Below are 27,992 nucleotides of genomic sequence, written 5' to 3'. Positions count from 1 at the left end.
CAGGATTCCCCTTACATATTGATTAAATGATTGATAACAATAATATAATAGCTTAGTAAATAATCGAAAAATAATAAATCTAAAATGTTAGTTAAAGCTAAAAAACAATTGGAAGAAAAAATATTTTAATTAAAATTGTGCAAACATTTTTTGTTCTCGCAACTTTCAAGGCTCAAAGCAGGGAATTTTTTAAAATTTCTGTCTATATATTTGACAGGTTGGCCGATGCTTTTGATAAGAAGTTCGTATTAGCAACTGGGTTCCACATATTTGGTATTTGGGACCTTGAATAGTTTTACTCCAACTTGTAAAATGTTTGGTCATAAGGAAGCACACCTTAAAGGCCCTATTCGTGAAAACTTTTATCCAGATACATTGTTTGGCTCTGGATTTGTATACTGGAAAGTGTAAACTTTTAATGGATTTTAAAATGGTGTTGTATGAGAAGTAGGGGTGTTTGTAGTCCGATTACGCCCATTTTTACACCATAATGTATGGATATTAGGATTATATTATGTACCAAATTTGTCCTCTCGAAGCTTTCCGGGTGTAAAATGTTATCTCTCTGGTGTATTTTGATTTATCGCGATTTTATTTTTTTATTTTTAAGAGAACCGTTATATGAGGAATAGAATTCACGAATGTCCTCCCTTTTTACCAAGAAACCCGCGTACCAAGTTTTGTCAACATATCTGACTTCTCACTTAAGTTATTGCTTACACGGACGCATAGACGGCTGAACGAACAGACAGACAGTCACTCGGAATTCAACTCGTCTCGTCATTCTGTTCATATACTTATACATATGTAGCCCAATATCAAACTCTATATATATCTCATTCTATTATACAACAAAAAAAAAAACGTTAACTCCGGTGCGGTGAATCAAACTATAATGCCCTTCAAAGGTGCATCTTTAATAGATGGTATGGAACTGTGGGAGTTTTTCTAGTAGAAACAAAGAGACAAACGAACATCGTCTGGGCACGTCACGCGGAATCATCCATATATGCATATACCTGTACGTTAAATAGTTTCTAACTTATATTTAAGGATAATAGAAACTTTTATCATAAGATTAATTATCATCTCTCCAATGTTTTCACGTATTTACAATATCATATTCAGATCTTTGTTTTAAAATGGGCGTAGCCCCGATGTTAACAATTGGAGCGCCTGAAGGATCTAATTGCTCAGAACAGGCCAGTTCTGGCCAATAGGAGAGGAATTATGTTCGATTTAGATAACGCTTTGTCATTTACATCGGCAGTAGATCGTTAGGAGCTCGGGGAGTTTGCAAACCGAACTCAATTTATAGTCCGGTCAAAGCAGTAGCCTAAATCAGATCATTCTTACAATACTAAACAAAACATTATATTTAATGCATGTAGTGGGTTTCTTTTGACTAGACCCTTTACATTGTGAATCAAAAGGAATGCTGCCATAACCTCATACTGTTATTTTTTTCTGTTCTGGTACTTTATAGAGACATATGTATAAATATTTATCATATGTCTATAGTAACGAATATTAATACTAATTGAGATTGTAGTCAGACAGCACTATAGTAAAGCATCGTCCAGCTTCAACAGTCGCGCCATCTGTTGGCTGGATTGAATTTTAATATAAAAAATAACCGTTTATTTCAATCAGATTAATACAGTCCCGAATAATATGAAGCTGCTTTAATATTTAAGGATGTAATCCGGAGCAGTTGAAGCCTAGAAGCATTCATTTTCCTGTTCTGCTCGCGAAAAAGTCAAAATAATATTAAAATGCCACATGTTAACGTTTTCCAACTAGACAAAGGACTTCATTGCTAATCAGTCAAAAAAATATTTATGTAACAGCTCAACGGCGATTATTTATTTTCCATTAGGCTTGAGTACGATGCTGTTATTTTTAGCCAAATAAATTATTTCCGAGCAAAACAGAAAATAGTTTAGAAAAACCGCAATCTATGCAGCAAGTCGGTGAAATTCTAATTAATTAAATACAACTAAAACAAAACCAAAAACTGCTGCGCGCGTTGCGATATGAAGCCATCAAACAACATTGGAGGATAAAGTGTATGCTGAAATACGCCATATTAGCTGCAAGCAGTGCGTCTGTATTTTGTAAAAAGCAATAGCAACAGTAAATAAAGTAGCAACGCCAACAACAACTGGCCTGCCATGCCAACTGACATAATATTTACGTATGCAAATTAGCCGCGCGGCAACAAAGAAATGGCAAGCAAGCGGGAAAAAAGCCACATTAAAGCTGACTGCTTGCCACCCAATGACGCCACGCCTATTTATATGCCAGCAGCTGCTGTCTACGCTAAAGCTACAATAAAATCTGGAGTTTTATGAGTACTAAAACATTATTAGTTCACACATGAATGCGACGAAGAAGTCGAAGACGAAAGGCAGGAGTCAAATTGCAAGCCTGGTATTGCGCTATCAACGCATGGATGCCGAAGGAGGCGTGTGCGCCGCCATAAGTGTGAGAAAACGAAGTGTCATAAAAGTGCTTACGGCGGCATCGATGGTTCGACGAGCAAAGAATAAGTGCAAAATAAATGAAATTTTAAAAAATTGGACCAAAATTGCTGAATCGTTGCAATCGTTGTATGTATACCGTATGCAACGCAGTGTGCAGTGTGGCGCAAGTCACTGCTGACTTCTTGCCGCCAGCACATGAGCGGCCTGTTCTGAGATTGCTGGCATGCATGCGCCATTGCAAGATCGCTAAAAGGGTTAATCGAGTTAATTAAGCATTGCGAAACATGTGTCGAGTAATGTAGCACGGTAAGTGGCGTGCCGAAAGCCGAAAGTGGCAATGGCAAAATCGCCAAAAAAGTACATAACAAATTGATTGAATTAATGTGCATGGCGCGGAGGGAAAAGAAATTGTAAAACAAACGCATTGCTGAGTGAATGAGTATGATTGTATTAAAATGTTGCAAAGCGGCAATTTCTTGCCATTGACTGCCGGTTGTTATTTATTGATTAAAGCTGCCTGCCGGCACTCACACGGACCTACATATATTTATATGCATGAACATTAAAACTCGTCTATATGGAGTGAAGTGCAAGTTGTGGCATTGGCACCACATTTGCATATACGCAACGCACAATGCTCAGCACACATGGACACAAAGCTCACTCAACCGCAATATTGTGCGCGAGAGTCAACGAAGCGAAAGTATAATAAACATGATGCCGATTCAACAAACCAAACTCATCAGTTTACCAATCTCCCTGCTGGAGTTGCCACCATTCACACAAACACACACACACATACACAGACGGCTGTGTCATTCAATCAGTCAGTCACCAGACAATATTATCGTCATACTTTCGGCCACAGCTTCTGCTACACTGGCTGCCGCCTCTCGATTTCTGGAAACGCAGTCAATTTCTATAGAATGAGGCACGAACTGCTACCACATAAATAGCGCAAATTTGCATTTGTTTATGTTTTCTTTGCCAACAACAACAACAGCCTCAGCAGCAGTGCGAGCAACAGCGACAGTAGCAACAATAGCAAAAATAACAAAGTGTTGTAGGAAGCATCAAGGCACGTTTGTGCGAAATGTGCGTCGTACACGTTTTTGTCTCCACTAGAACTTTCTGTGTGCTGTAATCGTAGTATTGAATACTTCTTCTTTTTTTTGCTTGTCTGCACTTTGGTTATCCCTTCGTTTTTTGTGATTTTTCCTTGCGATACACGCACAGTTTCGAGTGTTGATTTCATTAATTTATGTAAGCTTGCTTCTCATGTTTGATAGATGTCTCAGTTATTGTCACATGGACGGTAACTCGATCGCACACGTTTGTCTGTGTGAAAATATGTTCATTGATATCCTTTTAGTTACACAAAGCGTTAGTGATACTTTGTACTGCCGTGTTAAGTAACAATCTAACAGAGAAGTTTTAATCTTCTCAGGGAGGAGAGGAGGCAGTAATGCTAACAGGCGCTAAATATTACAAACTCTAGTACATATGTAGAATAAGTGTTAGAAAACATCTTTCATACAACCCAGCATAAAAAACCTTGTAGACAATTAGAGTCAAAAATATTTCAAATGAGAAAAACAAGCCTCTCAACTCCTGAGTTAAGAAATGCAAAATTTAGTGATAATATCGTCCCCTCAATATAACAATAGCGTATGTGCTGATACGCCATTATTTTTTTATTGCATATTTAGAATCTCCATCATTGATTCTATGTCTGGTCAAAATTTCATAAAATTCTACTTCCACAAAGTGGGTCAAAATGTCATTAGAAAAAATGGTGTATAATTTCATGTTCAAAAATTTCCTTCAATAAGTGTATAGACATCTGATTTGACAAAAACTTTAAACTCGATTTTCTCAAAACCCAAAAAAAATTATACGCTATTGTTACATATATTGAGGGGACGATATATTAACGTGAATTTCCTTAGCTTTCCTACTTGTCTACTTTTTCATAATACATATTTTATTGAAAAATTTAAAACATACATATGTTGTCGATAATTTTCGATTTTTGCTTTTCGTTATTTGATTTGATCGATTTTTTGATTTTATTACATACTCATTCATCATTCATAACTTAATAAAAATTTTAAATCATATAATATCGATAATATTATATTTTTCGATATTTTTTAATTGATTTTCATATTTTTCCATCAAAAATTAAACCCTTACATGTTTAAATTTGAAACCACTACCGAAAATAATCGATTTATTTCTTTTCGATATTTTTTTTTCCAATTTTTGATTTAAGTATCTACTCATTCATCATTCATATCTTAATGTAAATTTGAAATCTTATAATATCGATAATTTTCAATTTTTTATTTTCGATATTTTTTTTTATCGATTTCTTGATTTCATTACTTACTCATTCATCATTCATATCTTAAAGTAAACTTTAAATCTTATAATATCGATAAGTTTCGATTTTTTCTTTTCGATAGGTTTTTATCGATTTTTTATTTCATTAACTACTCGTTCATCATTTAAGATTTAAATTTTTAAATCACATAGTATCGGTAATTTTCGATATATTTTTATGAGTTTTTAGATTTTGTTATCGAAAATTAAACCATTACTATTTTCAATGTTCAGAAGTCTTCGAGTACATGCAACCAATTTTTGCAGCTCTTAATAAACTTGTGCTCAACAATTTCATTTAAATTTTTTCCAACTACAAAGTCACAATTTATGCCAAATTTGTGCATTGGGACGCTGGGTTCACTCATTGAAGTGTGTTAAAAGGGTTTAGCTGCGATGTTGCAAGTTCATGCGTGCTGAAGTAACTCACCTAAAAACCTTTAGGATCATGCTCGTATAACAACTGCTTATTGCTTTCATACAAAAAAAAAAAAAACAAATACAACAAAACAATAAGAAAAACATGACAACCAAGGCTAAGAACAACAACAACGTCGAAAAAACATGCGACAGCACAAAAAGGTTAAATCCAAGTAAAAGGATTGTAAGTACACGGAGAAAGACATAAATTCGAAAGAGTTGTGTAAAAACGTGCACGACTACCGACACGGCAGGGCAGGGCGGCATTTCCATTTGAGCGCTTCGCAAGGATACGCCATAATTTTTATTCACTCTTCCAACTGACGAAACTGTTTTAGGTACATCTGTAGGGGCATTTCTGTAGTTACTGCTCCTCGTTATGTTGACAGCGGCAGGTCACATCAGCGCACATCCGGGCATATCTGTCAAATCACAATGCAAACGAATGCTGTTTTTTTCTGCTGCTGCTGCACGAACAGGGTGCGCTTATACCTATAGGACGTAATATTTGTTTTGTAGAGTGAAATAGCGGGCTTACTGATAATGACGCAGGAGATGCTGGTGATAGCTTTGGCAAATGTGTACTAACTCCTGCTACAGCTGTTGTCGGTTGGCATTTTACAGCATAACTGCGAACAACTGTCGGAAGTAGTAGCACGGCTATTTGTCATTCGGTATGCCCTGCACGAAAAGGGTTTTGTTGCAAATATTAGCAGTTACAATGAATATAGATTGCTTGTGGTGAGTCATGATTATATAAAATTTATTGATAGGCACATATAAAGTTGCTTGTGTTGCTTCAAGTTCATTTATATATGAAAAAATATGAGTGGTATTGAGTTTTTAGAATTCAAAGTATATCACATAATGGATCATAGTAGTTTATTTAAGTGCAGAAATTATAAGTATTGTTATGAGTTAAGACTTCAATAATCTTTTGAATGAAACCACAAAATCCAAATAATTAAAATATTAATATTTTTCGACGGACCCTACTTTAATAGATCTAATGACTTATTGGTTAACGTATTTATAAAATAGTGCAATTACTCAGATCTGGAGAGTTTATTATCAGAGCGATGTTTTAAATATAAAGTCTAGTAAATGGAATTTTTTTTTTTTTCAAATAGATGGCTGTAGAATTATTGAAAATACAGGAAAATTTTGGAAGTCGTCTTCTTATATGGGTACATTTTCGATTATCTAGGAACTACAAAAAAGGCTTAATACACAAAGAAGCTCGATGTATGAATGCCACACGATTTAAAGCAAAAAAACTCGTCTACATCGTTTCAATATGAAATTCGCTGCTCAGTCGAAACCCAATATTATGGATGTACATACTACGTATAATCGAAGCAAACAGTGTTGAAGTCAGGATTGAGGGTCATGAAGACTTTTCTATGTACATTTTTAGATTGACAATCATCTATTATAGCTTCTTCTTTAAGGCCACAATTGAGTTGTACCGTGTGAAGGAAGCAATAGTCTAGAAACGACCAACTCTGTAGGATAAAAATTTTGACCCTTCTGGACAACGTTTGGCCACACATATCGATATGGACTCTCCAGCAGCTCCGATAGCTTGCATTCACCTTACAGTCCAAATCGGTTACCAAGTGATTATTATCCGTACCTACCTTTGGCGAATTATTTTGATGACGAAAAACGAACGAAAGATTAGGACGACGTGACCAAGGATGCCTTCTAGGAGCGCTTGGAACGCCCCTATGAGAGCCACGATATCAAAATCGTGCTTTGCGACTTTATCGCTAGGGTGGGCAAAGAAGGTATTTTTACAGATATGTTATACATTTTTTCTTCCCAGTCATTCATTTCAAAGAAATATTTAAAGATTAGGTATGATATTTATATTTACAAGTATATCCTGATCAGGGTATATAAAATTCGGCACGATGTTTGTGACACCCAAAAGGAAACGTCGAATACGTTATAAAGTACATATAAATGACCAGATTGACGATTTGAGTCGATGTAGCCATATCCGTCTGTATATACGCCAACCAACTCCTCAGTTTTTTGAGATATCGATTTGAAATCTCGCACGCCCCTTTTTCTTATCAAGAGGCTGTTTAGAACCACTGATATCGAACAACTAATCCATATATGTATCTGTCATACAAAATGATCTATCAAATCGAGAAAAGGATCCTTTTATATATATTATGCGATAAAAAATACACCTGGGAATTATATTGTATTTTCAGTGCAACCGAAGTTGACGCCTCTATTCTTATTTTCTATTTATTTATTTTTTTCCATAATAATTTTTAAAGTTACACATAAATAACAACTTTTTATTTTCTCGCAAATTTATAACTCTTTTCAAATTTTATTCCTTCATATTTTATCAATAACATACAAACTTTTTCATTTTCTAAACATTCAACTGCTATAGACAAGTTATATGTGCTATGTACACTCCCTACAAGGTCATCAATTCGTCAACGTTGACATGTTGTAAATCACTTGCAACAGTTGTGCGCTTTGCGTTGCTCTACAAGTGCCTACACATTGATAGTTGAACTTACAACATTGCCATGTAGCGACATTTGCAACTGACTGCCATGGCAGGAAAGCACTTTTACTTTTTTAATGCATTTTTTTCACTGTCAAGTAATGTTGTTGCACGCTTGTGTGGTTATGTTGCCGATGCCGCTGCCGTTAGCGCTGGTGCTGGCGTGGTTGCGGCAGCCGATGATGATTATAATGATGATGTTGAAGTTGGAAATTTTCACAACTACTTTGCAAAATGTGGCTGCTATTGAAGTTATGCGCAACTACAACAGCAACAACAACAACTGCGAGAGAGTCTGCTTTACAAGCGAAATCCTTTCAGGCCGCTTAACCTGCTTTAGGGGAATATGTGGCACGAACACACGCAATGTCATATATTTTCGCCATTTTCCAGCACAAACACATACATGTAAGCACTTAACGGATTTCCAACTACTTTTGATGGCAGAAAATTGTATGTACTTCTATGTTCACGTATGTTTTCACGAAAGGTAAATGCGCGGAGTGCGTTTTGTACTTTTCAATGGTAACTTTTTATGAACTCATTTTCAGTTTCGTTTGCGAAAATATTTTATTAATGTTTGTAAGCACAAGTTGTTGAGTTCGGTTGGGTTGTTTGTGCGTTTTTTTTTTCAGTTTGTTGCATAACCTCAAATATTTAAATTACTTTGCCTCACTAATCATGGAATGGCAGCGCAAAAGAAAGTGAAAAATTAAATGGAAAATTGTTAGTTAGCTACGAGTTCATTAAAAGCACACTTTTGCCTTTACTTTGCATTCGCTTTTTTAACTTATTTATGTGAATTTTTGCAACTTGTCGTCGAGCGAGTGCGCAGCCTTGTCATTCTGATATTCGAAACTGCTGCTTGCAACAAAGCAGGTGCAGCAAAGTTTTGCAAACAATTTCATTGCTGTTGCGCCGCAGCTTCCTGTTATAATGCATGGCCCATTGCAGTACAGTTAAGCGAGTGTGAGCATGTGTGTGTGTGCGTCAGTGCCTGTGTGTATTTGATTTGTTGCAAATATTTGCGCACAAACTTTTTGCTTGTGGATTCTTACATCTCTATCGCCTGCTAGCGCCACGTGGCCAAAGCACGTACACACACATGCATACAAACATACACATTAATATTTAACAGAGCAGCAACAGTGTTGCAATTGCAAACGGCAAGCAAACAATGCCGCCTACATGCAACCGATCATTGCATTGCCAGCAGAGCATAAATATACTTTTCTGTTGTATATACGTAGGTGTGTGTGTATGTGTGTAAGTGTATGCAGTGTTCGCAAATTTAAACAGATACTCATTCGCCATATTTTGCATGCGCCCTGTGCACTCAATCACGCCCCCTGCGCGCTTCTTCTCTATTTATTCACCTCATACAAATGCAACACATGTTTATCTTGTATGAGTGTATTTGTGTGTTGTGTCAGTATTTGATAGCACTTAATGAAACTGTTAGTGTAGCAGAGCGGAAATTCGTCTACGAGCCGGTGTGTACTTTTGTAATTGTGATTGGCGCCAACACATGTCCATAAGTACGTAATAGGTATTTATGTGCTGGCTTGTCAGTGCACTCAAACACACATACATAGTAAGTGTGCATTTGCAAAAGCATGTTTGTATTTGCAATGGATTGTTCTAGTTCCAAGAGACAACAGAAAACAATTTTAATTAATTTACTTTCTTTATTGAAAACTTTTACCGAGATGAAATGCGATGCCATGTCAAACATACTTATGTACGAAGACATATCGAAGACTCTGTCGGAAAAAATGTCTAATAAAATTCAAAAATATGAAAAGAAGCTCAAGAAAATCAGTATTGCGCTCCAACTGAAGTTTTGAAGTTCGTGACACCATTTTAGCTGACATTGCCGCAAGTTTTTAATAATAAAAAAATAATTTTTCACCAAGTAAGTTTTCAAACAAGAAAAGTTCCTTACAAAGAAAGAATATTCACGAGCCTAGAACCCATTTACTCAAAAATATTTTTATATTTCTCAATAAAATTAGCAACTATATCCCACTAAATTTGAAAACGTTACTAACCAACAGTTTGGATCCAATTTGCTTTTTTCGAACAATGTGCTTGATATAAACTACCTGCAAATCTATGCATGTATATAAAGATACTTAATAAAGAAAAAATACCCTTTTGTTGAGATTTCTATTGAGTTTCATCCGTCAGTTCTTTCGTCAACTTTATCAAACTTTACTTGTTTCTTATACCAGACCGATATCGAATGTTCCGAAAAATTAGTAGTCTCATCGATAGAAAGGGAGAAATTCATAACGATATCTCAAAAACTGGGAATCAATTTCGCGGATAAGCAAAGAATTAGATGAACAGACGAACGGATATGGCTAAATCAAATCAGCACCCTGATCATTTATATAATAGTTTTTAAGTTTATATACAATCTTGATTTATTCTGGTCATGGTATACTAATTGTATGAATACTTCGATTAAACTCTTTTGAGTTGACGTTGACATACTATGTACTATTAAAAAAAAATATTATTTCGATGGTAAAATAATTTCAAACGGTAACCCTATTTATGTTAGTTGGATTGATATGCCATATCTGTTATCCATCTATACAAATTAATTTAATGAAAAATAATAATTATAGTAAAATCTAGAGTAGTCCTAAAAGCTAAGTTTTTCCTACCGGCTCATCTTTTTCGAAGCACATAAAAAACCATAAACAGATACTTACGCAACGTAATGCAATAACTTAAATATGCAGTGGTTCTCAAACCGCAAGTATTTCTACTTGGGAGCACAAAAAGTAAGTTTGTGAAAGTAGGCTAACATTCAATTGTATATGAGTACAATTGTAGACAAACATATTGAAATTTTAATAGAAAAGTTTAATTCAAATATAGCACATAAGATTTAAGAACAAGCACGAGGAGTAGATTTGATGATATCTATACAAAAAATGGTGTATCATTAAATAGCTGGCATTGATATTTCAAATAAAGTTCGGAAAAGCATTACTACAGATTCAATCATTTTATTTGAAGAAACGTTTTAAAGGTGGTACCTAATCTATGCACCTAATCTATATAACTATGCAAGATTCTTACGTTGAAAATACGTAGACTTTGTTCATAATTTGAAAATTCCTAATTTATTCTTGAAAATCTCTGTCGATAACCTAAAAGTAATAGCCCCAACACAATTGCTCCAACATTTCTTTGCAATCCTCGAAACAGTTGTTAAAGTCAATTTCCGAAAAGCTTCAATAATTGATTCAAAACGGTTTCGCCACAGCGCACATTGGGATATCTGTGGCCGAAATTCAAAAATTTCATGTTGTCTGATTTGAATGAAAATTTCACAGTTTGTTACCAACTATCTATACATTATTTTCCCAAAGTATTAGGATTCTATCTGCATTAGTTTTTTGTCCAGAAATACCCAAAGTTGGTGAATGTTGAGAACATCAAAATTAGCAAAAAATTTACTCAAAAGTCAAATCATTGATACAATAAAACAACTATTGAAATTCAACTTTGTTATTATTTTTCATTTATAATATGTATCAAAGAAAAAATTTGCATCAAAATCCATTGAAAAAAATAATGCACAAAAAATTTTGTGGAACAACATAATTTGGACGTCAAAATTTCAAGGTTCATCAAATTCAAAGTGGTGCATCTTTTTAGCGCTGTCTACCGCTGTCGACATACATATACCGAATTAAAGCCTGAAGTCTCAGCTAAACGATAAAAAAAAATTCAGCTGCCCCAAATTGCCCCCCTTGAAAAAAACAATGTCAGAATGTCACGAAGATATAAAAAAGTTGCTAAAAGAGACTTAATAAAAGAGAATTTAGTTGTATGGGAGGTGGGCGTAAAAGTGGGCGGATATTATTGAAATTTAACACCAACATATATAATGTCATAAAAATGCTATGTACCAAAAATCAGTGCTGTAGGTCAAAAATTAAGTTTCACCTTATATGGGAGGTGGGCGTAAAATAAAATTTTTTAAAAAAATTTTTTCATTTTTTTCTTGATTGGAATCCAAAACAATGATGTACCAAATGTCATTGTCCTGCGACAACTCCTTATATTTTTAGCCGCAGTATGCACTAGCAGAAACCTATGTGCAGCGTTCGTTTGAGTTTGCTGAATAGCTAGTAGTCACATGCAGCTAAATCAGTCGGATACGGTGGTTGCCGCACAATATTGGGTGAAAATTTGTTTACAAACTCACCAAACTATTAATGCTGTATGCAACGGTAGATTATTGTGTCGGCCCATCAATCCAGCCTCCTTTTACGAATAGCTTCGCGGATGCATAACACTCAAACAATATTCAAATAATACATATTCCTTGTTGATCGTTTTTGCTTTCAAGTGGTTCTTTCGGGTTCGGCTCAACTTTGCTACTGATTCTTAGTCCTAAGCATAGATCCAAGTCTCATCGCCAGTAATAAAACGTTTCGTGACATCCAGGTAGCCGGAAAGCATTTTTTCATAGATATTACCTTTTTTCGAGAAAATAGTGTGTCCAATCGTGCCTTCACTTTTCTTAGGCCCAAACGATCTTTTAAAATGGTTTTCACTGATATTTCCGATATTCTAACGATTTCAGTAAGGTCTCTGACTATTAATTGTCGATTCTCACACACCAATTCCTTTATTTTATCGATGAGTTGATCATCAGTTGATTTATGGCCATCATGGACATGGCGCGTTCTCGACACTATTTGAATAATTTTTATTAATCAAAAACACTTGCTCGTGACAAAGATATATCATCAAAGACTTTTTCCAACATTTTAAACGTTTCAGTACCAGAAATTTGATGCCGCACATAAAATTTAATGGAACTTCCTTGTTGAATAATTACACTCATCGTAAAAATTTGCCGACTGCACTTTCTGTACTTCAGAAAGGCAAGCGTCTACTAAACACTAATGATCAGATTCATGTGACATTTGGCACAGATATCATTGATAGTCATATTAACCTAAAAAATTTCGACGAATGGGCTTTCGCGCGAAATTTATATTCAAAAGTCTTATTATTTTTTGCCCGCAGATACATATTGGCAAAATAGAACTAAACAGAGTTCAAAGTGAACCCCGATATTTGTTTGAAATTACACGTTGATATTCGTATTTTCAAAAACATTATTCTAATTAATTCTTTACAGTGTTAGCAAAAAGTAAAGTTGAGAACTTGATTTAATAGCATTAAAGCTATGATATCTGCTCTAAGAAAATGATAAATATTTAATGTTTGTGGTGAGCTCTTTCATTTATTCTCATCATTCTAATGTTAGATGGGTCACATCCCACAATAAATGAATATGTTTGAAAACTATGTGTTTAATGTACACTCAATATAGTGGGGTGCAGTTACCACTAAGTTAATTAAAATTGAAACATCCGTTTTGTCTTTATATACACTTTGTTTTTTCAACAATTTTATTTATATTCATCACTAATATAATATTTTATGAGGTTTGTAAATATAATCCACAGGAGGGGCGGCGAGATTCCAATTCCGAGAGTTAGTCGCTGGTGTTGGCGATCAAATTGACGCGGATTCGTATGCTATACAAATATGCATATACAAAAGTTGAAATGCGGAAAAGGCCAGCGCGTAGGAACCGTGCGGTCAACGTCTCTATTCGAAAGTACGAAACGAATGTGTGAAAAAGCGATGATCAAATCCTTTTGTTAGGTATAAAAAAAAAAGTGGCTATTTGCTGTGGTGAAATCCAATTTGTCCCCAGGTGTGGTGTATTGGTGCATGTTATTTTCAGATATTGAATTTGTTGTTCCTATTAGGTGAGGTGAGTTATGCTAGGGTGCGCTAGCTTTTCCCAGATAGTGTGGGGGAGGCTGAACTCATTTAAACATACTGGGCCCCCTAGGCGAATATTTTGCCTAGTTTTTTATATATAATCTGAGAGATGTTATTCGGCTTACTGTTGGTGCAGTAGCCGAGTCCGCAGAATGTTAGCTGTAAGAACCGATTTTGGTTTTAATAGAAAATTGTGTTTTATGTAAGTTGAGGTAGTAATTTCCTTTTGCGTGTTTTGACGACTTATTATTATAGTAAATTTGTAAAATTGTTTGATTTTATTTATTTTACTAGCGGTTACCGGTTGCTTAGTATTTGCCTTTTCTGTATTATCGGCAATTGTTTGCATTTAATTTATTCTTGACTTATGAAGGATAGTAACTCCACGCCTGGCTCAGATATGGCCAGAATGGGTACTCCCTAGCCCTGGTGTTAGGGCTGTGCCAATAGAGGGATCTTGCGAGAGAGTGGCCGGTAATTGCGAACGGCTTCATTAGAATTATAAATTTAAGTGGGATATTCATGCTTTACAACAGATTCTCACCAACTACCCTTATGAGGAGCGCTTATGTAGGGGCGATAAGAGCGATATCTGCTTTTGTTAGTTTTTTTTCTATTTTACAATTTAAGCCTCTGTGGGGAATATTGTATGAAAAGTGTCGATTTTTTTTTTTTTTTGTGTTTTTACTTTTGGAGACACTTTTGTTATATTTTATGTTTAAGTGCTTATGCACTAATTTGGCGTTTGGTAGCCCGCCACCGCTCTAGGATTTTTTTTTTTTTCATCATTGGCGAAAGCCATCCTGCGGGGTCGAAACGTAACATATATTAGAGTTTTTAAAATTATTAGACCGAAATCTTACTTTGTTTTTTCTACCAATATGTGAGGTATTGGACAATTGTGGCTCTTGTGGTAGTCGTACGACGTACCGGCCATTATTTGATCGAGTAGTTGTAGCTTTAGAGAAGTCTTCACAATACTGATCTTCTGGCGTTGTAATGGTAATGGGGGGGAGTTCTTCTAATTCCCAAAATTTCCTTAATTGTGAATTAAGGAATTCATTGGATATCTCTTCCACTTGAGTTGTCATGGCGGTAACTGGTTCTGTTACTAGTCCACTTAGTATCCAACCGAATATAGTATTTTGTGCTAGAAGGGTGTTTGAAATTTTCTCAACCCCTTCTAGAATAATTTGAGGAATAAGGTCGCTGCCTAATAGAAGATCTATTTGAGCGGGGGTATTGCAGTTAGGATCTGCTAGCTTTAGGTGTGTAACCTTTTGCCAATGCTTGCTATTTATATGATAGCTTGGCAGCATGTTCGTAAGTTGCGGTAAGACTATAGCTTCTGCTTGAATGCGCTTATCCGCTTGGGGGGAAATTAGGGTAATGGGGCAGATTTTATTTGAGTTTTGTACTACTCTTCCACCCATTCCCGTAATTTCATAATTGGCATGTTTTGTTGGCAGTTTTAGCCTATTTTGTGCCCTAGACGCTATGAATGATCGTTGTGATCCTTGGTCTATTAGGGCTCTCAATTTGAAAAGTTCTCCTCGGTGTTCGATGGAGATAACTGCTGTGGGTAGTAGTACCCTACTTTGATTCTCGCTGTGAAGCGTTTGTGTTTTTAAAGCCTTTGAGCAACATGGTGTCTCTTGGCAAATTTCGGGATTTTGTGTTTCGGGAGTTGCGGTTGCAACTAAACCCGTGGCTCTTTTGGAGAAAGCGCTACTTTGGGGTGTGCTAGGAAAGTTATTGAAATGCAACATTGAATGATGCCTCTTGTGGCAATATACGCAATTGAATTTGCTTTCGCAATTATTGAGATTATGTGAGTGGGACAAACAGTTTGTACAGAGTCTTTTTGCTCTGACAAAGTTGTTCCTTTCATTGATATTAAGTTTTTTAAACTTTTCGCAAGCTTTCAGCTTGTGCCCTCCTTTACACAGTTCGCATGACGTTTGTTTATATTGTTCGGATGTGAACGTTTGATTTTTAAAGAAGCTTCTATTTAAATTGTGGTTGTTACTAGCTTGGGGTCTAATAAAACTTCGATTTAGGTCTTGTTGAACATTTTTAGTTCTGACCATTTTTTTATCTACCCTTTCCGCAATTTCATATTGGGTGGTGAGAAAATCTTTCATTTGTTGCCACGTTGGGCACTTTTTTCGTGATGAGAGCGATTGCTCCCATAGAAGTAACGACTTTTCTGGTAATGCGGCGGTGCAAATGTTTACCAGAATTGGGTCCCAGCTGTCTGTGGGAATATTTAATGTCGATAGAACCGACAAACAATTAGAAACAGTAGATTCTAGTTTGATGAATTCTATACTTGTTTCTTTCTTAATTTTTGGCAAGTTCATCAGTGTCGTTACATGTTTATCGACCAGTATTCTTTCATTTTCGTATCTTGCTTTTAGAGCTTCCCAAGCCAAATTGAAATTATCGTCATTAAGAGCGAACTGTTTTACTATGACGCCTGCTTGACCCTTTGTTTTGTATCGGAGGTGATACAATTTTTGCGCTTGTGATAATTTTGGATGGTTGATGTAGACGGCTGTAAACATGTCCCGGAAGGACGGCCATTCTTCATAACCTCCATAGAATGTTTCTGTGTCACATGGCGGCAACTCGAGGTGGATGCCGGAACTTGCCTTTTGACTTTCTATTTTTGGCAGCTCTACTCCACTGTGGGGAGTAGGTGCAATTGCTTTAATGAGTTTTAATTGATCGAAGATCATCGCTTTTGTTTCTTCGTACTGGTCTAAGCAGTTTTCGTATATTGCGTAAGCCGAGGATTTGAAATTGTGTGTATCTGAATCGTCAGAATCTAGAATGGCGTCATGAGCCGCTTGGAAGCGAGTCCAAAAATTTGTAAGATTTTGATTTTTGATTTCCAATAACGATTCAGAGTTTTCATGAATCGGTGAGGAGGCAAATCTAGTGCAGTATCTTGTTAAACTGTCACTTTCTGAAATGAATTTAATAGCCTGTTTTGAGCGTAAAGCTGCTGCAGGTGTATTACGATTTTTTTCGTTATTAACCATTTTTGTGAAATAATATTATTTATTTATTTTATTTTAGCTTTAAGTTTGAAAATATCCGCACTTTTACTTTATTACCACCTTTTACGTCCTTATGTTAGTATTTAGGTTCACCCTAATACTTGGACTTGTGTGTATGTAAGTATGTATGTGCTAATGAAGGTACTTATGTTTTGTGCAATTGAGAGCTCGCTGAGGAGATCAATTCGCTATGTACATAAGTATGCACGAAGTTTTAGTGTGCTTATGATTATACTTTTTCTTATATCCGTAAGCAATTGAGAGCTCGTTAGAGAGATCAATTCGCTTTTTGCATGCAATCCTGCTTGTTTTTGTTGCTCAAAGAACAAGAGGTATTGCCGGATAGATGCCAATATAGACTTTGAAGATTTATATGTTTTAATATATGTATGTATGTTTGTATATACAGTATTCACAAATTATGTAGATTTTGCTTAACTGCTGTTTGATTCTGTTTTTAACAAAAAGGATGAAATTAGGGAAATTTTATTCCACTTTACCGCCGTGTTGTCAGTAAATTTTAAACGTTCTGTTTTTTTTTTTTTTTTTTTTTTTAACTTTAAGACTACGTACTTTTTTTTTGTACTAATACCCAGTGTAGGGTAAATGGCACCGGGTGATTGTTTGCCGTCTATATGTACATATGTTCGCACTGCAAAGAGAGTGCACTTTGTATATATTTTTGTATGTAAATATATATAAATATTATCGCATTAGAAAATTTTTATATATGTATGTATGTTTTTTTTTTGTTTTGTTTTATATGTTATAACTTAACGTTTGTGCCTTTGCTTATTTGGTTTATGTCATCCCGCTTATTGTTAAGTTAATACTTGAACTTTTTTGTGCTGTGGAAATATTTTGTGTGTTTTAACACAACTGTAAGCACTTATCACATATAACAAATGTTATATGTACTTATATATTACCAAACTATAAACCGAACTAAAACAGTTTGGTGATGGTTATTATTTTTTTTTTTTATCGTTATATCAACGGAATTTTCGTTAGAAACACAAATTTAATTTTGTGCTTTTGAAACATACATATAAGCAAATATATAAATATTAAAAGGAATCGATACAACTCACTAAATTTCCGCCAGGGGGTTTTGGGGACTATGAGTGCATGTAAATGGATATTTGTTCGTGCGTGTGATTGTGCTTGTGCCTTTTTCTTCCAGTCCTATACTGTGCTTTGTTGTTGTTTGATGTTTTTAGAGTCTGTTTGGTTAATTCGCGCGCGCTTTTTGCAGTTACGTATTTTGTTGGTTATTATTATTTTAGTTTTGTATTTCGCGCCCGCTCTTTTATTGTAGTTTTATTGTTTTGCACTGTATTTTTTTTGTTTTATGTATATTTCTCTCAGTTCTTTTTTATCGAATTGAGCCTCTCTTTTCTGTTGTTAGTTATTATGTTTCGCACTGCACTTTTATGTTTATATTTTGTAATAGTAACTAATTGTCCCTTCTGTTTCTGTTTTCGCAGATTTTATTTGGATATACCCTCTTTTTCTGATACCCAGGTGTGATCAAATAGTTGACATACTGTATGTATGCATAGCTTTTGGGAGCAGTTCCACTTTATTTCATTTTACTTTTTTATTTTATTTTAGCCCACTGCGGTCTTTTGATTTGGTTGTTTTTTGTTATAATTGTTCTTTTATTTTGCATTTATTTGTCTCTTACCGACATGTATGTAAGTATGTACATATATATAGTTTTCTTGTTTAGTGTCACTGCACTTTGTTACCGAATATAGTTTTGTCTTTTAGTATAAATGTACATATGTACATATGTATGTTTATTTCGAATTTTGTACCGCACTTTTTGTCACCACTTTTATATTTATTTTGATTTTAGTTATTCCAATAGTGCCTTTCTGTAAGGCTCGAAGGACCATGTTTAATGTACACTCAATATAGTGGGGTGCAGTTACCACTACGTTAATTAAAATTGAAACATCCGTTTTGTCTTTATATACACTTTGTTTTTTCAACAATTTTATTTACATTCATCACTAATATAATATTTTATGAGGTTTGTAAATATAATCCACAGGAGGGGCGGCGAGATTCCAATTCCAAGAGTTAGTTGCTGGTGTTGGCGATCAAGTCGTATGCTATACAAATATGCATATACAAATGTTGAAATGCGGAAAAGGCCAGCGCGTAGAAACCGTGCGGTCAACGTCTCTATTCGAAAGTACGAAACGAATGTGTGAAAAAGCGATGATCAAATCCTTTTGTTAGGTATAAAAAAGTGGCTATTTGCTGTGGTGAAATCCAATTTGTCCCCAGGTGTGGTGTATTGGTGCATGTTATTTTCAGATATTGAATTTGTGGTTCCTATTAGGTGAGGTGAGTTATGCTAGGGTGCGCTAGCTTTTCCCAGATAGTGTGGGGGAGGCTGAACTCATTTAAACACTATGACTCTGCAGAATTTTTATGCCGTAAAATTGTAAGTTGAAAAATATGTTTTATGAAAAATTTGACACACCAAAATGAATATATGAGCATATCAAGCCCTTTACTAAAAGTGACGTGAGTGACGCCTTCATTTTCTATAACTAATGCAAAGTCTTTCTGCCAAATGATTAATGCTTTCTTTGTCATTATGAATGAAGTGCCAATGTGGCAAGCGGCTTGAAAAGCCCTCCATACTAAGCACTTATAGTTGTGCGTTTAGAAATTTGTGTTTTCACGAAGTTTCTTGCACAAAAGTAAGCAAAGTACGTAAGCATATTAAGGTGCTCAGGGGAGAATCATGCTTATGCATAGAGAAACTTGAAACTAGAACGGACCTGCTGTTATAAATACCGGTGAGAGTATATAACATGCCTTTTATATAATAGTAACCTATGCGTGCATGCAACGCCTGCAGCTTTTAATCCCCACTGCATGCCAACCCCGAAATTGTGTGAATACAAAAGTTATCAAAGTTGTAGCTAAGGTAGTGCTTAGTAACTTAGCAAATTAAATGTTTAATTAATTAAGCTGAACGCTAGAACAGAAATTCCGTATAGTATTAAGGTTTTTCAAAGCCTTACATACAATGAATACGGTTATTAGCAGCTGTGCGTACCGTTTCACAAGTCCATATAGCGCTCTGCGTAAGTTCCAACAACTTTGAATACCCGGTGATTATATACCTACGTAGTAACTTTCAACTTACAACACATTCTAGGCATTTTAGTTTACAATATTTTACACTTAATGTCAGCAGCTAGAGCTTAGTCGCATTGTGAGTATCTACACAAGTGCGAGTTAGTTAAATGGAAAAGGAATGCATTCATTATATTGTGCTGTTGACTAGTGAAAATTATAGCAACTCGCACACAAATACACACACGTGTACAAGAACATATTCACCATAACTGAAGGCATATTATTATACTTAATGAATTCATTAATACGCACTGAAAGTGTAAGCGCACTGGCTGAGTCGACGCTAGTAGCAGTCATACACAAAAATTAATTATAGTAGGTAGATAGGTATGCAGATATACATATGCTTAAGAGGAATATGGTATATGCCTGCACATGAACATTTCTAATTAAGCTCAAGTATGCTTGACCTAATTTTTGTTCTTATCTCGAGCAAAATCTCAAGGCGTGTTCCCTGCTACTAAAGTGTTGAGTTTGCAATAAAGAAATTATAATTATATAATCATTTATAATGTGGAAATGAAATACTCCAACTAATTATACAAAGTAATTTGTGTGGAATGTATTCAAGTGTTGAAATAATTGAAATTAATTTAGTACAGAGATTAGATTACTCAATAATGGTAATAACTCAGAAGATATTAATATTACTTAACAAATATCAAATCAATTAGATAAATTATATGTATAAGTGGCAGTTTCTAAGACTTGGACAGTTAGACACAATATTGGAAGCAATATGAGCAGAACATTATTTTCGAACTCATCAAAAATATCACAATAGCGCTGATATTGAATCAATAAAATTGAGACTGCTCGATAAAACAGTATACCAGGAGTATGGAGAGAGCTTAGTAGCAAGTTTGAAGGAACAATAATTTATAATTTAATTGATGTTACCCACATACCTTAATTTACGCATACTTTATGTTCAGCATCACTAAAATATCACCTCAAAATGCTAGATGGAAAAACTCAAGTTGTGTACTGAAGAACGAGATTCTCTGACATTGATAAATCTTTGTTCAAGATTCATTGGTATGTCTTGGCTGTCCGAAAGGACTGCTCTTCTCACTGCCTATGACTTGACAGTAGATATCTGCGTATTATATACACATACATATGTATGTATATTAAGATTTAAATTGAGGTTATCGAGTTCGGAGGTAAAAAATTAGATCGATCATTTTCCCAACTTCTTATATAAAAAGTCATTTACAAAATGCCGGCATCTGTAAAAAACTTCAAACTTGAAATTCTTAACTACAATTATTCGAAGTTGAATTGTGATGTTGTTGTAATACGTATAGTGTATATATATGTACTATTTATACCATAACTTCCTGTCTAGATTTCAATTCAGAGCAAAACTCAAATATCAAAGGGAACGAAACTTTTAGAAGGAATACTGTTTTTGAAGATATTTCAAGTGTGAAAATATTCGCCTTTTTTTTTATTTTCGAATATTTTTAAATGTTTAAAAATGGTATACTAAAATTTCGAAAGAATATTTCAATATTTTTTTTTTTAATTATGGCTTTCTCAAGTGCAGCTGCTCAGTTCAAGCAGCCCCATCAAATTGTCTTTAAACGCATTTTTATCGAAACAGTAACTGTCGAATTTTCTTAAGAGATCCTCTCAATGCGAATCTTTCGAAAAATCGGTTTTTGCTTAATGGATAGTATACACTGTAATAAACATTCTCTCAAATTTTGAAATCGAAATTTAAATTATTACAGTCGCTACAGCGTTTCTTGTAGAAAGGGAACATAGCGACTCCAAACTTGAAACGCGTTTTTCTCAGAATGGTGTTTTACCAAACGCTTTCCACTCTCAAAAGAAGAGTTTTAAAGATATCTAGTTCCAATTTGGAGAGAACATTTTTAATTCCATTCGCTATCTACTAAAGGTAGCTTTTATGTTTTTTGAAATTTTAATATTTTTTCTACGAAACACTGTCGAAAATAGGCCAAATTCGATACCTTTTGTTCAAACCGTCACCTTTTTGTCGATTTTCAAAAAAAAAAAAAAAACAAAAAAGGCTTCCGTAGTGAGTTAGAGACTTTCCTACAGATTAATAATCTTTTTGAAATTTTTGTTTTAGATTAAAAGCATCACTTTGTATTCGTCATTAGTTAATTTTAATATAAAAAAATTGCAAAAATCAGTGATTTTTCGGACGGTCACGTTGAGACGATCCCTTAAATGATTACTCAAAACAAATAATCCAATTGCTATAAAAATTTTTCTGCATGTTCAGTATGGTCCTTAACATAAAAACGCGTCAGTCTGAGGCCAAAAGCGACAAAAAATTTGGATAGAATTACATTTTTTTTTTAAGTGTCATGTTGAAAATTTTTGACTTTTTCTCGTACAATGACCTACCAGTTTATGATCTGATAAAAATATACTTAGCCAAAAGCAATCAAAATTTTGAGAAAAATTCAATCTTTATGCGATCGTGTCACTGACAAAAGCGTCTGTTAGAAAATTTGTTTTCGGTTTTATCAACGAAGAAGACCAGAGTCACTGCAGCACTGCCTTTTTACGTGATATTGCTTGTGCCTAAAAATTTTCTTCATGCAAAATTTCATATTTTCATATTATATAATTGTATATTTCAAATATTTCAAAATTATTGGTATTGAGCTTTGTTTTAATTCCAAAAAAAATCGCTGTTAGGTTGTCACACTAGGTGTTGCCCTTAGAAATTACAAAACAAAAAGCAATCAACAAAATAAAGCGTGAGAAAAAATATTAATAATAATATACATACATATATGAACTTGAATTCATTCGGTTACTCGTAGGTAACAAAGTTTAAAGAACTTTTGCGTCGAAAATGTTATTCTGTTTAATAAAATTATGGATTCAAAATTACGACGGCCTCAGCCAAATAAAAATTCTGTAGGAAATTCACATATAAATATTAAATAATCTTAATATACAAAATAGTAACTGCGATTCCTTAATTATTCAAAGATCTGCAATATTCGCTTAATTACCACATATCTAAATGTAGTAGGTGTGGAAAATCACCACCCACTTGAGTACTAACAACACAAACAAAAACTCAACGCCCGTCAGTAATTTATTGAACATTTAACAGCGCATAAAATCGCAGCAAAACAAGCAAATTAACAGTGTCATTATCGTTTGCCAGCAGGCGTGCTCGCAGCAATAGTAATGAGAACAGAAACAAGCACTCAAAGCGGCCTTGCCATTCGCAATGTCACATGCGCGCATGCTGCATGTGTGCAACCACTTGTTGCAGCAGCCGTAAGCCATAACGCATGCACATAAAAACCAGCGACAAGCAGCGATACAGCGATAAATGCTTTAGTGGATACATGTAAGTATATATAAATAGATACATATATGTATATATGTATATAAGCGGCTAGCAGCGTTGCAGTGCGCTCACATGCCTCGTGGCCAATGGTAAATATGTGGTGCACCAGCACACCTCCAATGGTTAATATACTCGTATTAACTTATATGTGAAGAGTTGCATGTGTCTGTGTGTATGTTTGTACACATGTGGTATGCACATAAACCACTAAATATGATTATGCCCACAAATCTGTTGTTACCGACAGCATTTAGCTAGCACCCGATTGGTGGCACCAATGCATTACACTGCATTTGTGGCAATGTTAACAATAATAAAAACAACAAAAAAGGATGTAAAAGCGCAAAGTCAAAATAATAGCTAGTGTCATGATCCGCTCAACTATGCCACTTAACAGTGTGATTGTTACAACAAAAACAACAACATCATTGACAACCATTATGTTGCATGTGCTGCTACTGCAAGCAATATGCACATATCAGACTAGCATAACATGTGTTGAAGCTACGCCCTGCACTCGGCTTTGGCACCACAAAACCAACAACAACAACAAGCAGTTTAATAGCACCCAAGCGCTTTAATGCGCCAGAAAAGTTAGCTGCAACACTGCAATGGACTTAGCATCTAACGCTCACAAGTCACGAAGTCGTAGCTTCCAGCGGCAATACCTATGCATACAAATGCATACACACGTATACAAGTATGTACATACATACATACCGTGTCCACCGCACGCTGCAGCTCCGATAGAGATAGAGGGGATGCTGTTTAAAATCATAAAATTTGAAAATTAATGCTGTGCGTGATTGCTCTGCTCCATTCCATTTCGCTCTGGCAAGTTCTCCGCTTTTCTTTCTGTATCTATGTGTGTGTGTGCATTGTTGAAGCAGAGCGGCAATGTATGGGGGTAATAAAGAAAGTCTTTTTCTAATGCATTGCAGTTGCTTGACTGCTATATGCACACATATACATACATACCGACGCTCATGGTCTTTGTTGCATGATATGAAATAAATATCCAGCGATTTAGTATAAAGCTTCGGTGCTTATTTGTATGTGTGCGCATAAGCAATAAAAAGGAATTTAGAAAATTTGTACGTTTTAAAAGCTTATAATCATAAAATTGTTAATTAATTGCATTTACTACTTTGTATTATATTTTATTATGGGTTGATACACCACTTTGCTCGAAGTCGGAAATTGTGTGGTAGCTATGAAAAGAGAGCATTAGAAGGAAGCTATGTACAAATTCGTATGCCGGGATAATCGGTTTACACGCTGGCTTAAAGTTGTTAATTAAAAGTGTTATTATATTATTCATGTTAGGTTACAAGTATGCAATAAGTGGCATAGATGGTGTGGAGTCGAGTTACAAAACTATGAAATACTTCTGAAAGTTCCCATGAAAGTGTTCTAAATCAAAAACTTATGAATAACAAGTGTTGTTTGGTAACACTTGTTTGTATCGAATTGTAAGGATCATATGCCTACCGTTCTACAACCATCAAGATGTTTCAATGAAATTGTTGAAAAAGAAAGCGCGTTACTGAGAAGACACCTATTAGTATTGTCTGCTTCTTTCTCTTAATTCCAAGATGTTCCAGCTACCATTACATTTAATTTCACATGTACTGACAAAACATTCCCTCGTTTTGAGCAATTTCTTCTTGTGACCAATATAGGCACGCTAATCCGCATATACATATATTTTCCATATACCTGTTATAAAGCTCGGCAGCGCAGTCTAGCAAATACGGTGACTCAGCGATGGCTGTTGTTTCATGCATAGCCAAAAGGGTGCTAATCATGTTAGCATGTGACGCTGAACACAAAACTGGTCGAACTGCTTCTCGTAGAGGCCACAAAACAGTCCAACCAGTATTCCTTATTGACCGTTTGACTTTTTGAACGTATTCATTGTGACCCACATTACGATAACCAAATTAAACGATGACCATCACCCCGTTTTTTGAAGCCATTCGCTAGTTTATTGAACAGTTTCGACGTCACATGTATTCATAAACTGTCATTTCGTCAACAGTAATCATGTGTTTGATGAAGGAAGAGTCCTTAGCTATGTTTTCAAGAATCGCCTTTGCAACCTGTACTCGATGTCCTCTTTTAAGAGAACCAGTTTTTTTGGTATGGAACTAGGATATATTTACTAAATTGTGTTAGGTCAAACCGTAAGAAGTGATTGGACAGCTCGCATGGGGCAAATTTTCAATGACTTCACGACCTTCACTGAATGTTTTTTGTCACTCAAAGAGTTGTGTTCGTCATAGAGTACACTTCGCGAAACTTTTTTGCAGCATTTTAACTATCCAGTAGCCCTGAATTTTATTTTTCCATACTAATTTACATATTGAGATCAAATGGTAAGTAATCTCCTTACAGTCCTGAGCTCAAGACAAAAAACTCGTCCCAAAAGCGTTAGGTAAAACTTAAAGTAGAAGTTTAGAGGATCGACTTAGATACCTCATTTCTTAAAGATAAAATATACGTGCGCTTTTTGCAACATTTTTTTTCTGGAAAGTTTGTGTCTAGAAAAATTACTGCTTCATAACCTGTGTACCAAAATTTATATAGGTCGTATTTTCCTTAAGAGTAATTATGGTACAGTATGTCACAACATGCAACGATGTTCGTGAGTTACAAACAAAATGTCTCTGCGAATGCACCAGCAGAAGAAATAGTTCTCCGGTAACTCAAAAATATTAAATTCTCTAGAGCAATGCATCATGAGTCGACTGCGACCATAATAATATAATATTAGCACTTTAGAAAGTTTTAGCAAAGACATTAAAATTTGAGAAAACTTTAGCTCATGCTGGCCGTACGTGGGTCATTTATATGTTTTCCAGTAATACACTAAAAACTTAAAAATATTATTGGCACAACAAAGTTTAACTTTTGGTTAAAATGTATTTTAGATAATTTTTGAAGTCTCGTAAAAAATGTAAATATTATTTTTGGTGTTTATTATTCGTTATTTAATATAATAACAAGAATAAAATTAAAAACTAGCTTTATCAGCTGCTAATCTCAAAACTGGCATATGACCATACCCACGATTACAACTCTGCTAGTAATCTGAAATCAAAAACAAAACCAGTTATTAATCTAAAATAATGTCGTAATGTCTGGAACTTGCAATAACATTTACACCACTTTTTTCGACGGTTTCGAATTTTTTAAAAATAGTAAAAATTTAAATTGGAAGATACGGCTTAATTCCAGACATGAAAAAGTCTATTACCAAGGTTCTCTAAATATTTCAAACAAAACGGTACAGCAGAACTTGAGAAATAGTGAGTATCGTTTCGTAAAAAATAGAGAAAAAGACGTTGAAAGTTTCAGTTCAAGCCGAACCAGTTTGAGTGCCTTGACAGCTAAATATCTCCGAAAATACTTCAAATTTTAAGAAATCCTTTTATAGATTTTCTGAATAGTTAAACTTTGAAGAACAAATCAGCAAACGATTTTTTTGTAATTTCTAGACCAGAATACCCCTTAAGAATCCAAATAAAAATAAATATTCAGCATCAGTCCAACACTTCCTTGCCAAATTACTAATTGTCCCACGGACACTGCAGCGCTCTGTTTGTTGTGTAATCATCTTCTGTGCCATTTTCTTCGTTAACTCCCGCATTTTCAGCATTTTAACGGGTATTAGCGAAGCAATTATTCAGATTTTCAACAAGCAGTTACAAATTTGCTGTCGTCTTCGACAATACTTTCGCACTTCGCTGTAAATGCAGCACATTCTTAAAGCTTAATGCGAAAGCGCAAAATAAAAATAAAGAGTAATATATGGATTTGCGTGCATTTAACACCAGTCTCCGTCGCGTACGCAAAATAAAAAACGGCTAAGGAGAGTACGTCGCCGCTGGTTGAAAACAGCAACGAGAATTAATATGACACCATATACACGTACGCATACAAATAGAAATATAAATAAAATATGTATATATGTATATGTATACAAATGTGCAACTTACATCCATGTTGGTACGCCCTGCAGTCCGACGCAACCATCCAAAATGCCAGCCACGAGTACAAATGTCGTTATAATCCACAATGAAAAATGTTTCCTTTTAAGAAATTCCATTTTGACCATTTTAGAGTCACAGTCGCAGTCAGAGTTAAAGCGACGGCGACAGCAACAGCGACGACGGCGCTGGAGTTGTAGTTGACGACGAAGTCGCTGGCAGTCGCTGCTCAATAAGTCGCTAAAGATGTGAATGAATGCGAGATTACCGCCGTGGCAATGAACGCAGTTGTTGTTGTTGTATTTGCGTCAGCCACTGGTAAGCGTACGCTGCTCGGAATTGGTTGTTGCGGAGTCGCAGTGGCAAGGATGCTGCGAGACGCCGTGAAGTGCTACGTGGCGACGAGGTAGCTGCCAACTGCGTGCTCTTATTACTGTTGCGATTTTTTTATATTTCTTTGATTAATATTTTTTACTTTATACCACTTTGACTCAACGATATATGCTCGTTTTTATTGGATTCGCGTAATTTTTATATACGCACTTTTTTCGCTCGCAGCTTCACTTTGTGTACCGCTGCCTGTTTTGATCACTTGATTCTTTTTGCTTCCTTTCTACCTTTTCTTTTTTAATGGAATTTGAAGACTTTTCTTTGATTTCATTTTTTGCAATTCACTCACGACACATTTTTTCACTGTATTTTTTCTTATTTAAAAAAAAAAATTGGTTTGCCTGTAATTACACAAAAAAATTTATA

At 35.0% G+C, this 27,992-nt stretch overlaps 1 protein-coding gene across 1 annotated transcript in view; it reads right to left on the bottom strand.

The window, feature by feature from the left end:
- The window catches only part of LOC105226202 (protein Wnt-5), a 240,607-nt gene that overhangs the window by 141,234 nt on the left and 71,381 nt on the right, over positions 1 to 27,992 (bottom strand). Inside the window, exon 2 of the mRNA XM_049450738.1 lies at positions 27,246 to 27,967. Within this exon, the coding sequence (XP_049306695.1) occupies positions 27,246 to 27,364 (119 nt within the window). The 5' untranslated portion in view covers positions 27,365 to 27,967. The remainder of the gene's footprint in view (positions 1 to 27,245; positions 27,968 to 27,992) is intronic.

This window comes from Bactrocera dorsalis, chromosome 3 (genome assembly GCF_023373825.1).
Source record: "Bactrocera dorsalis isolate Fly_Bdor chromosome 3, ASM2337382v1, whole genome shotgun sequence".
Taxonomy (NCBI): domain Eukaryota; kingdom Metazoa; phylum Arthropoda; class Insecta; order Diptera; family Tephritidae; genus Bactrocera; species Bactrocera dorsalis.
This window is presented reverse-complemented; position numbering and strand designations above follow the sequence as displayed.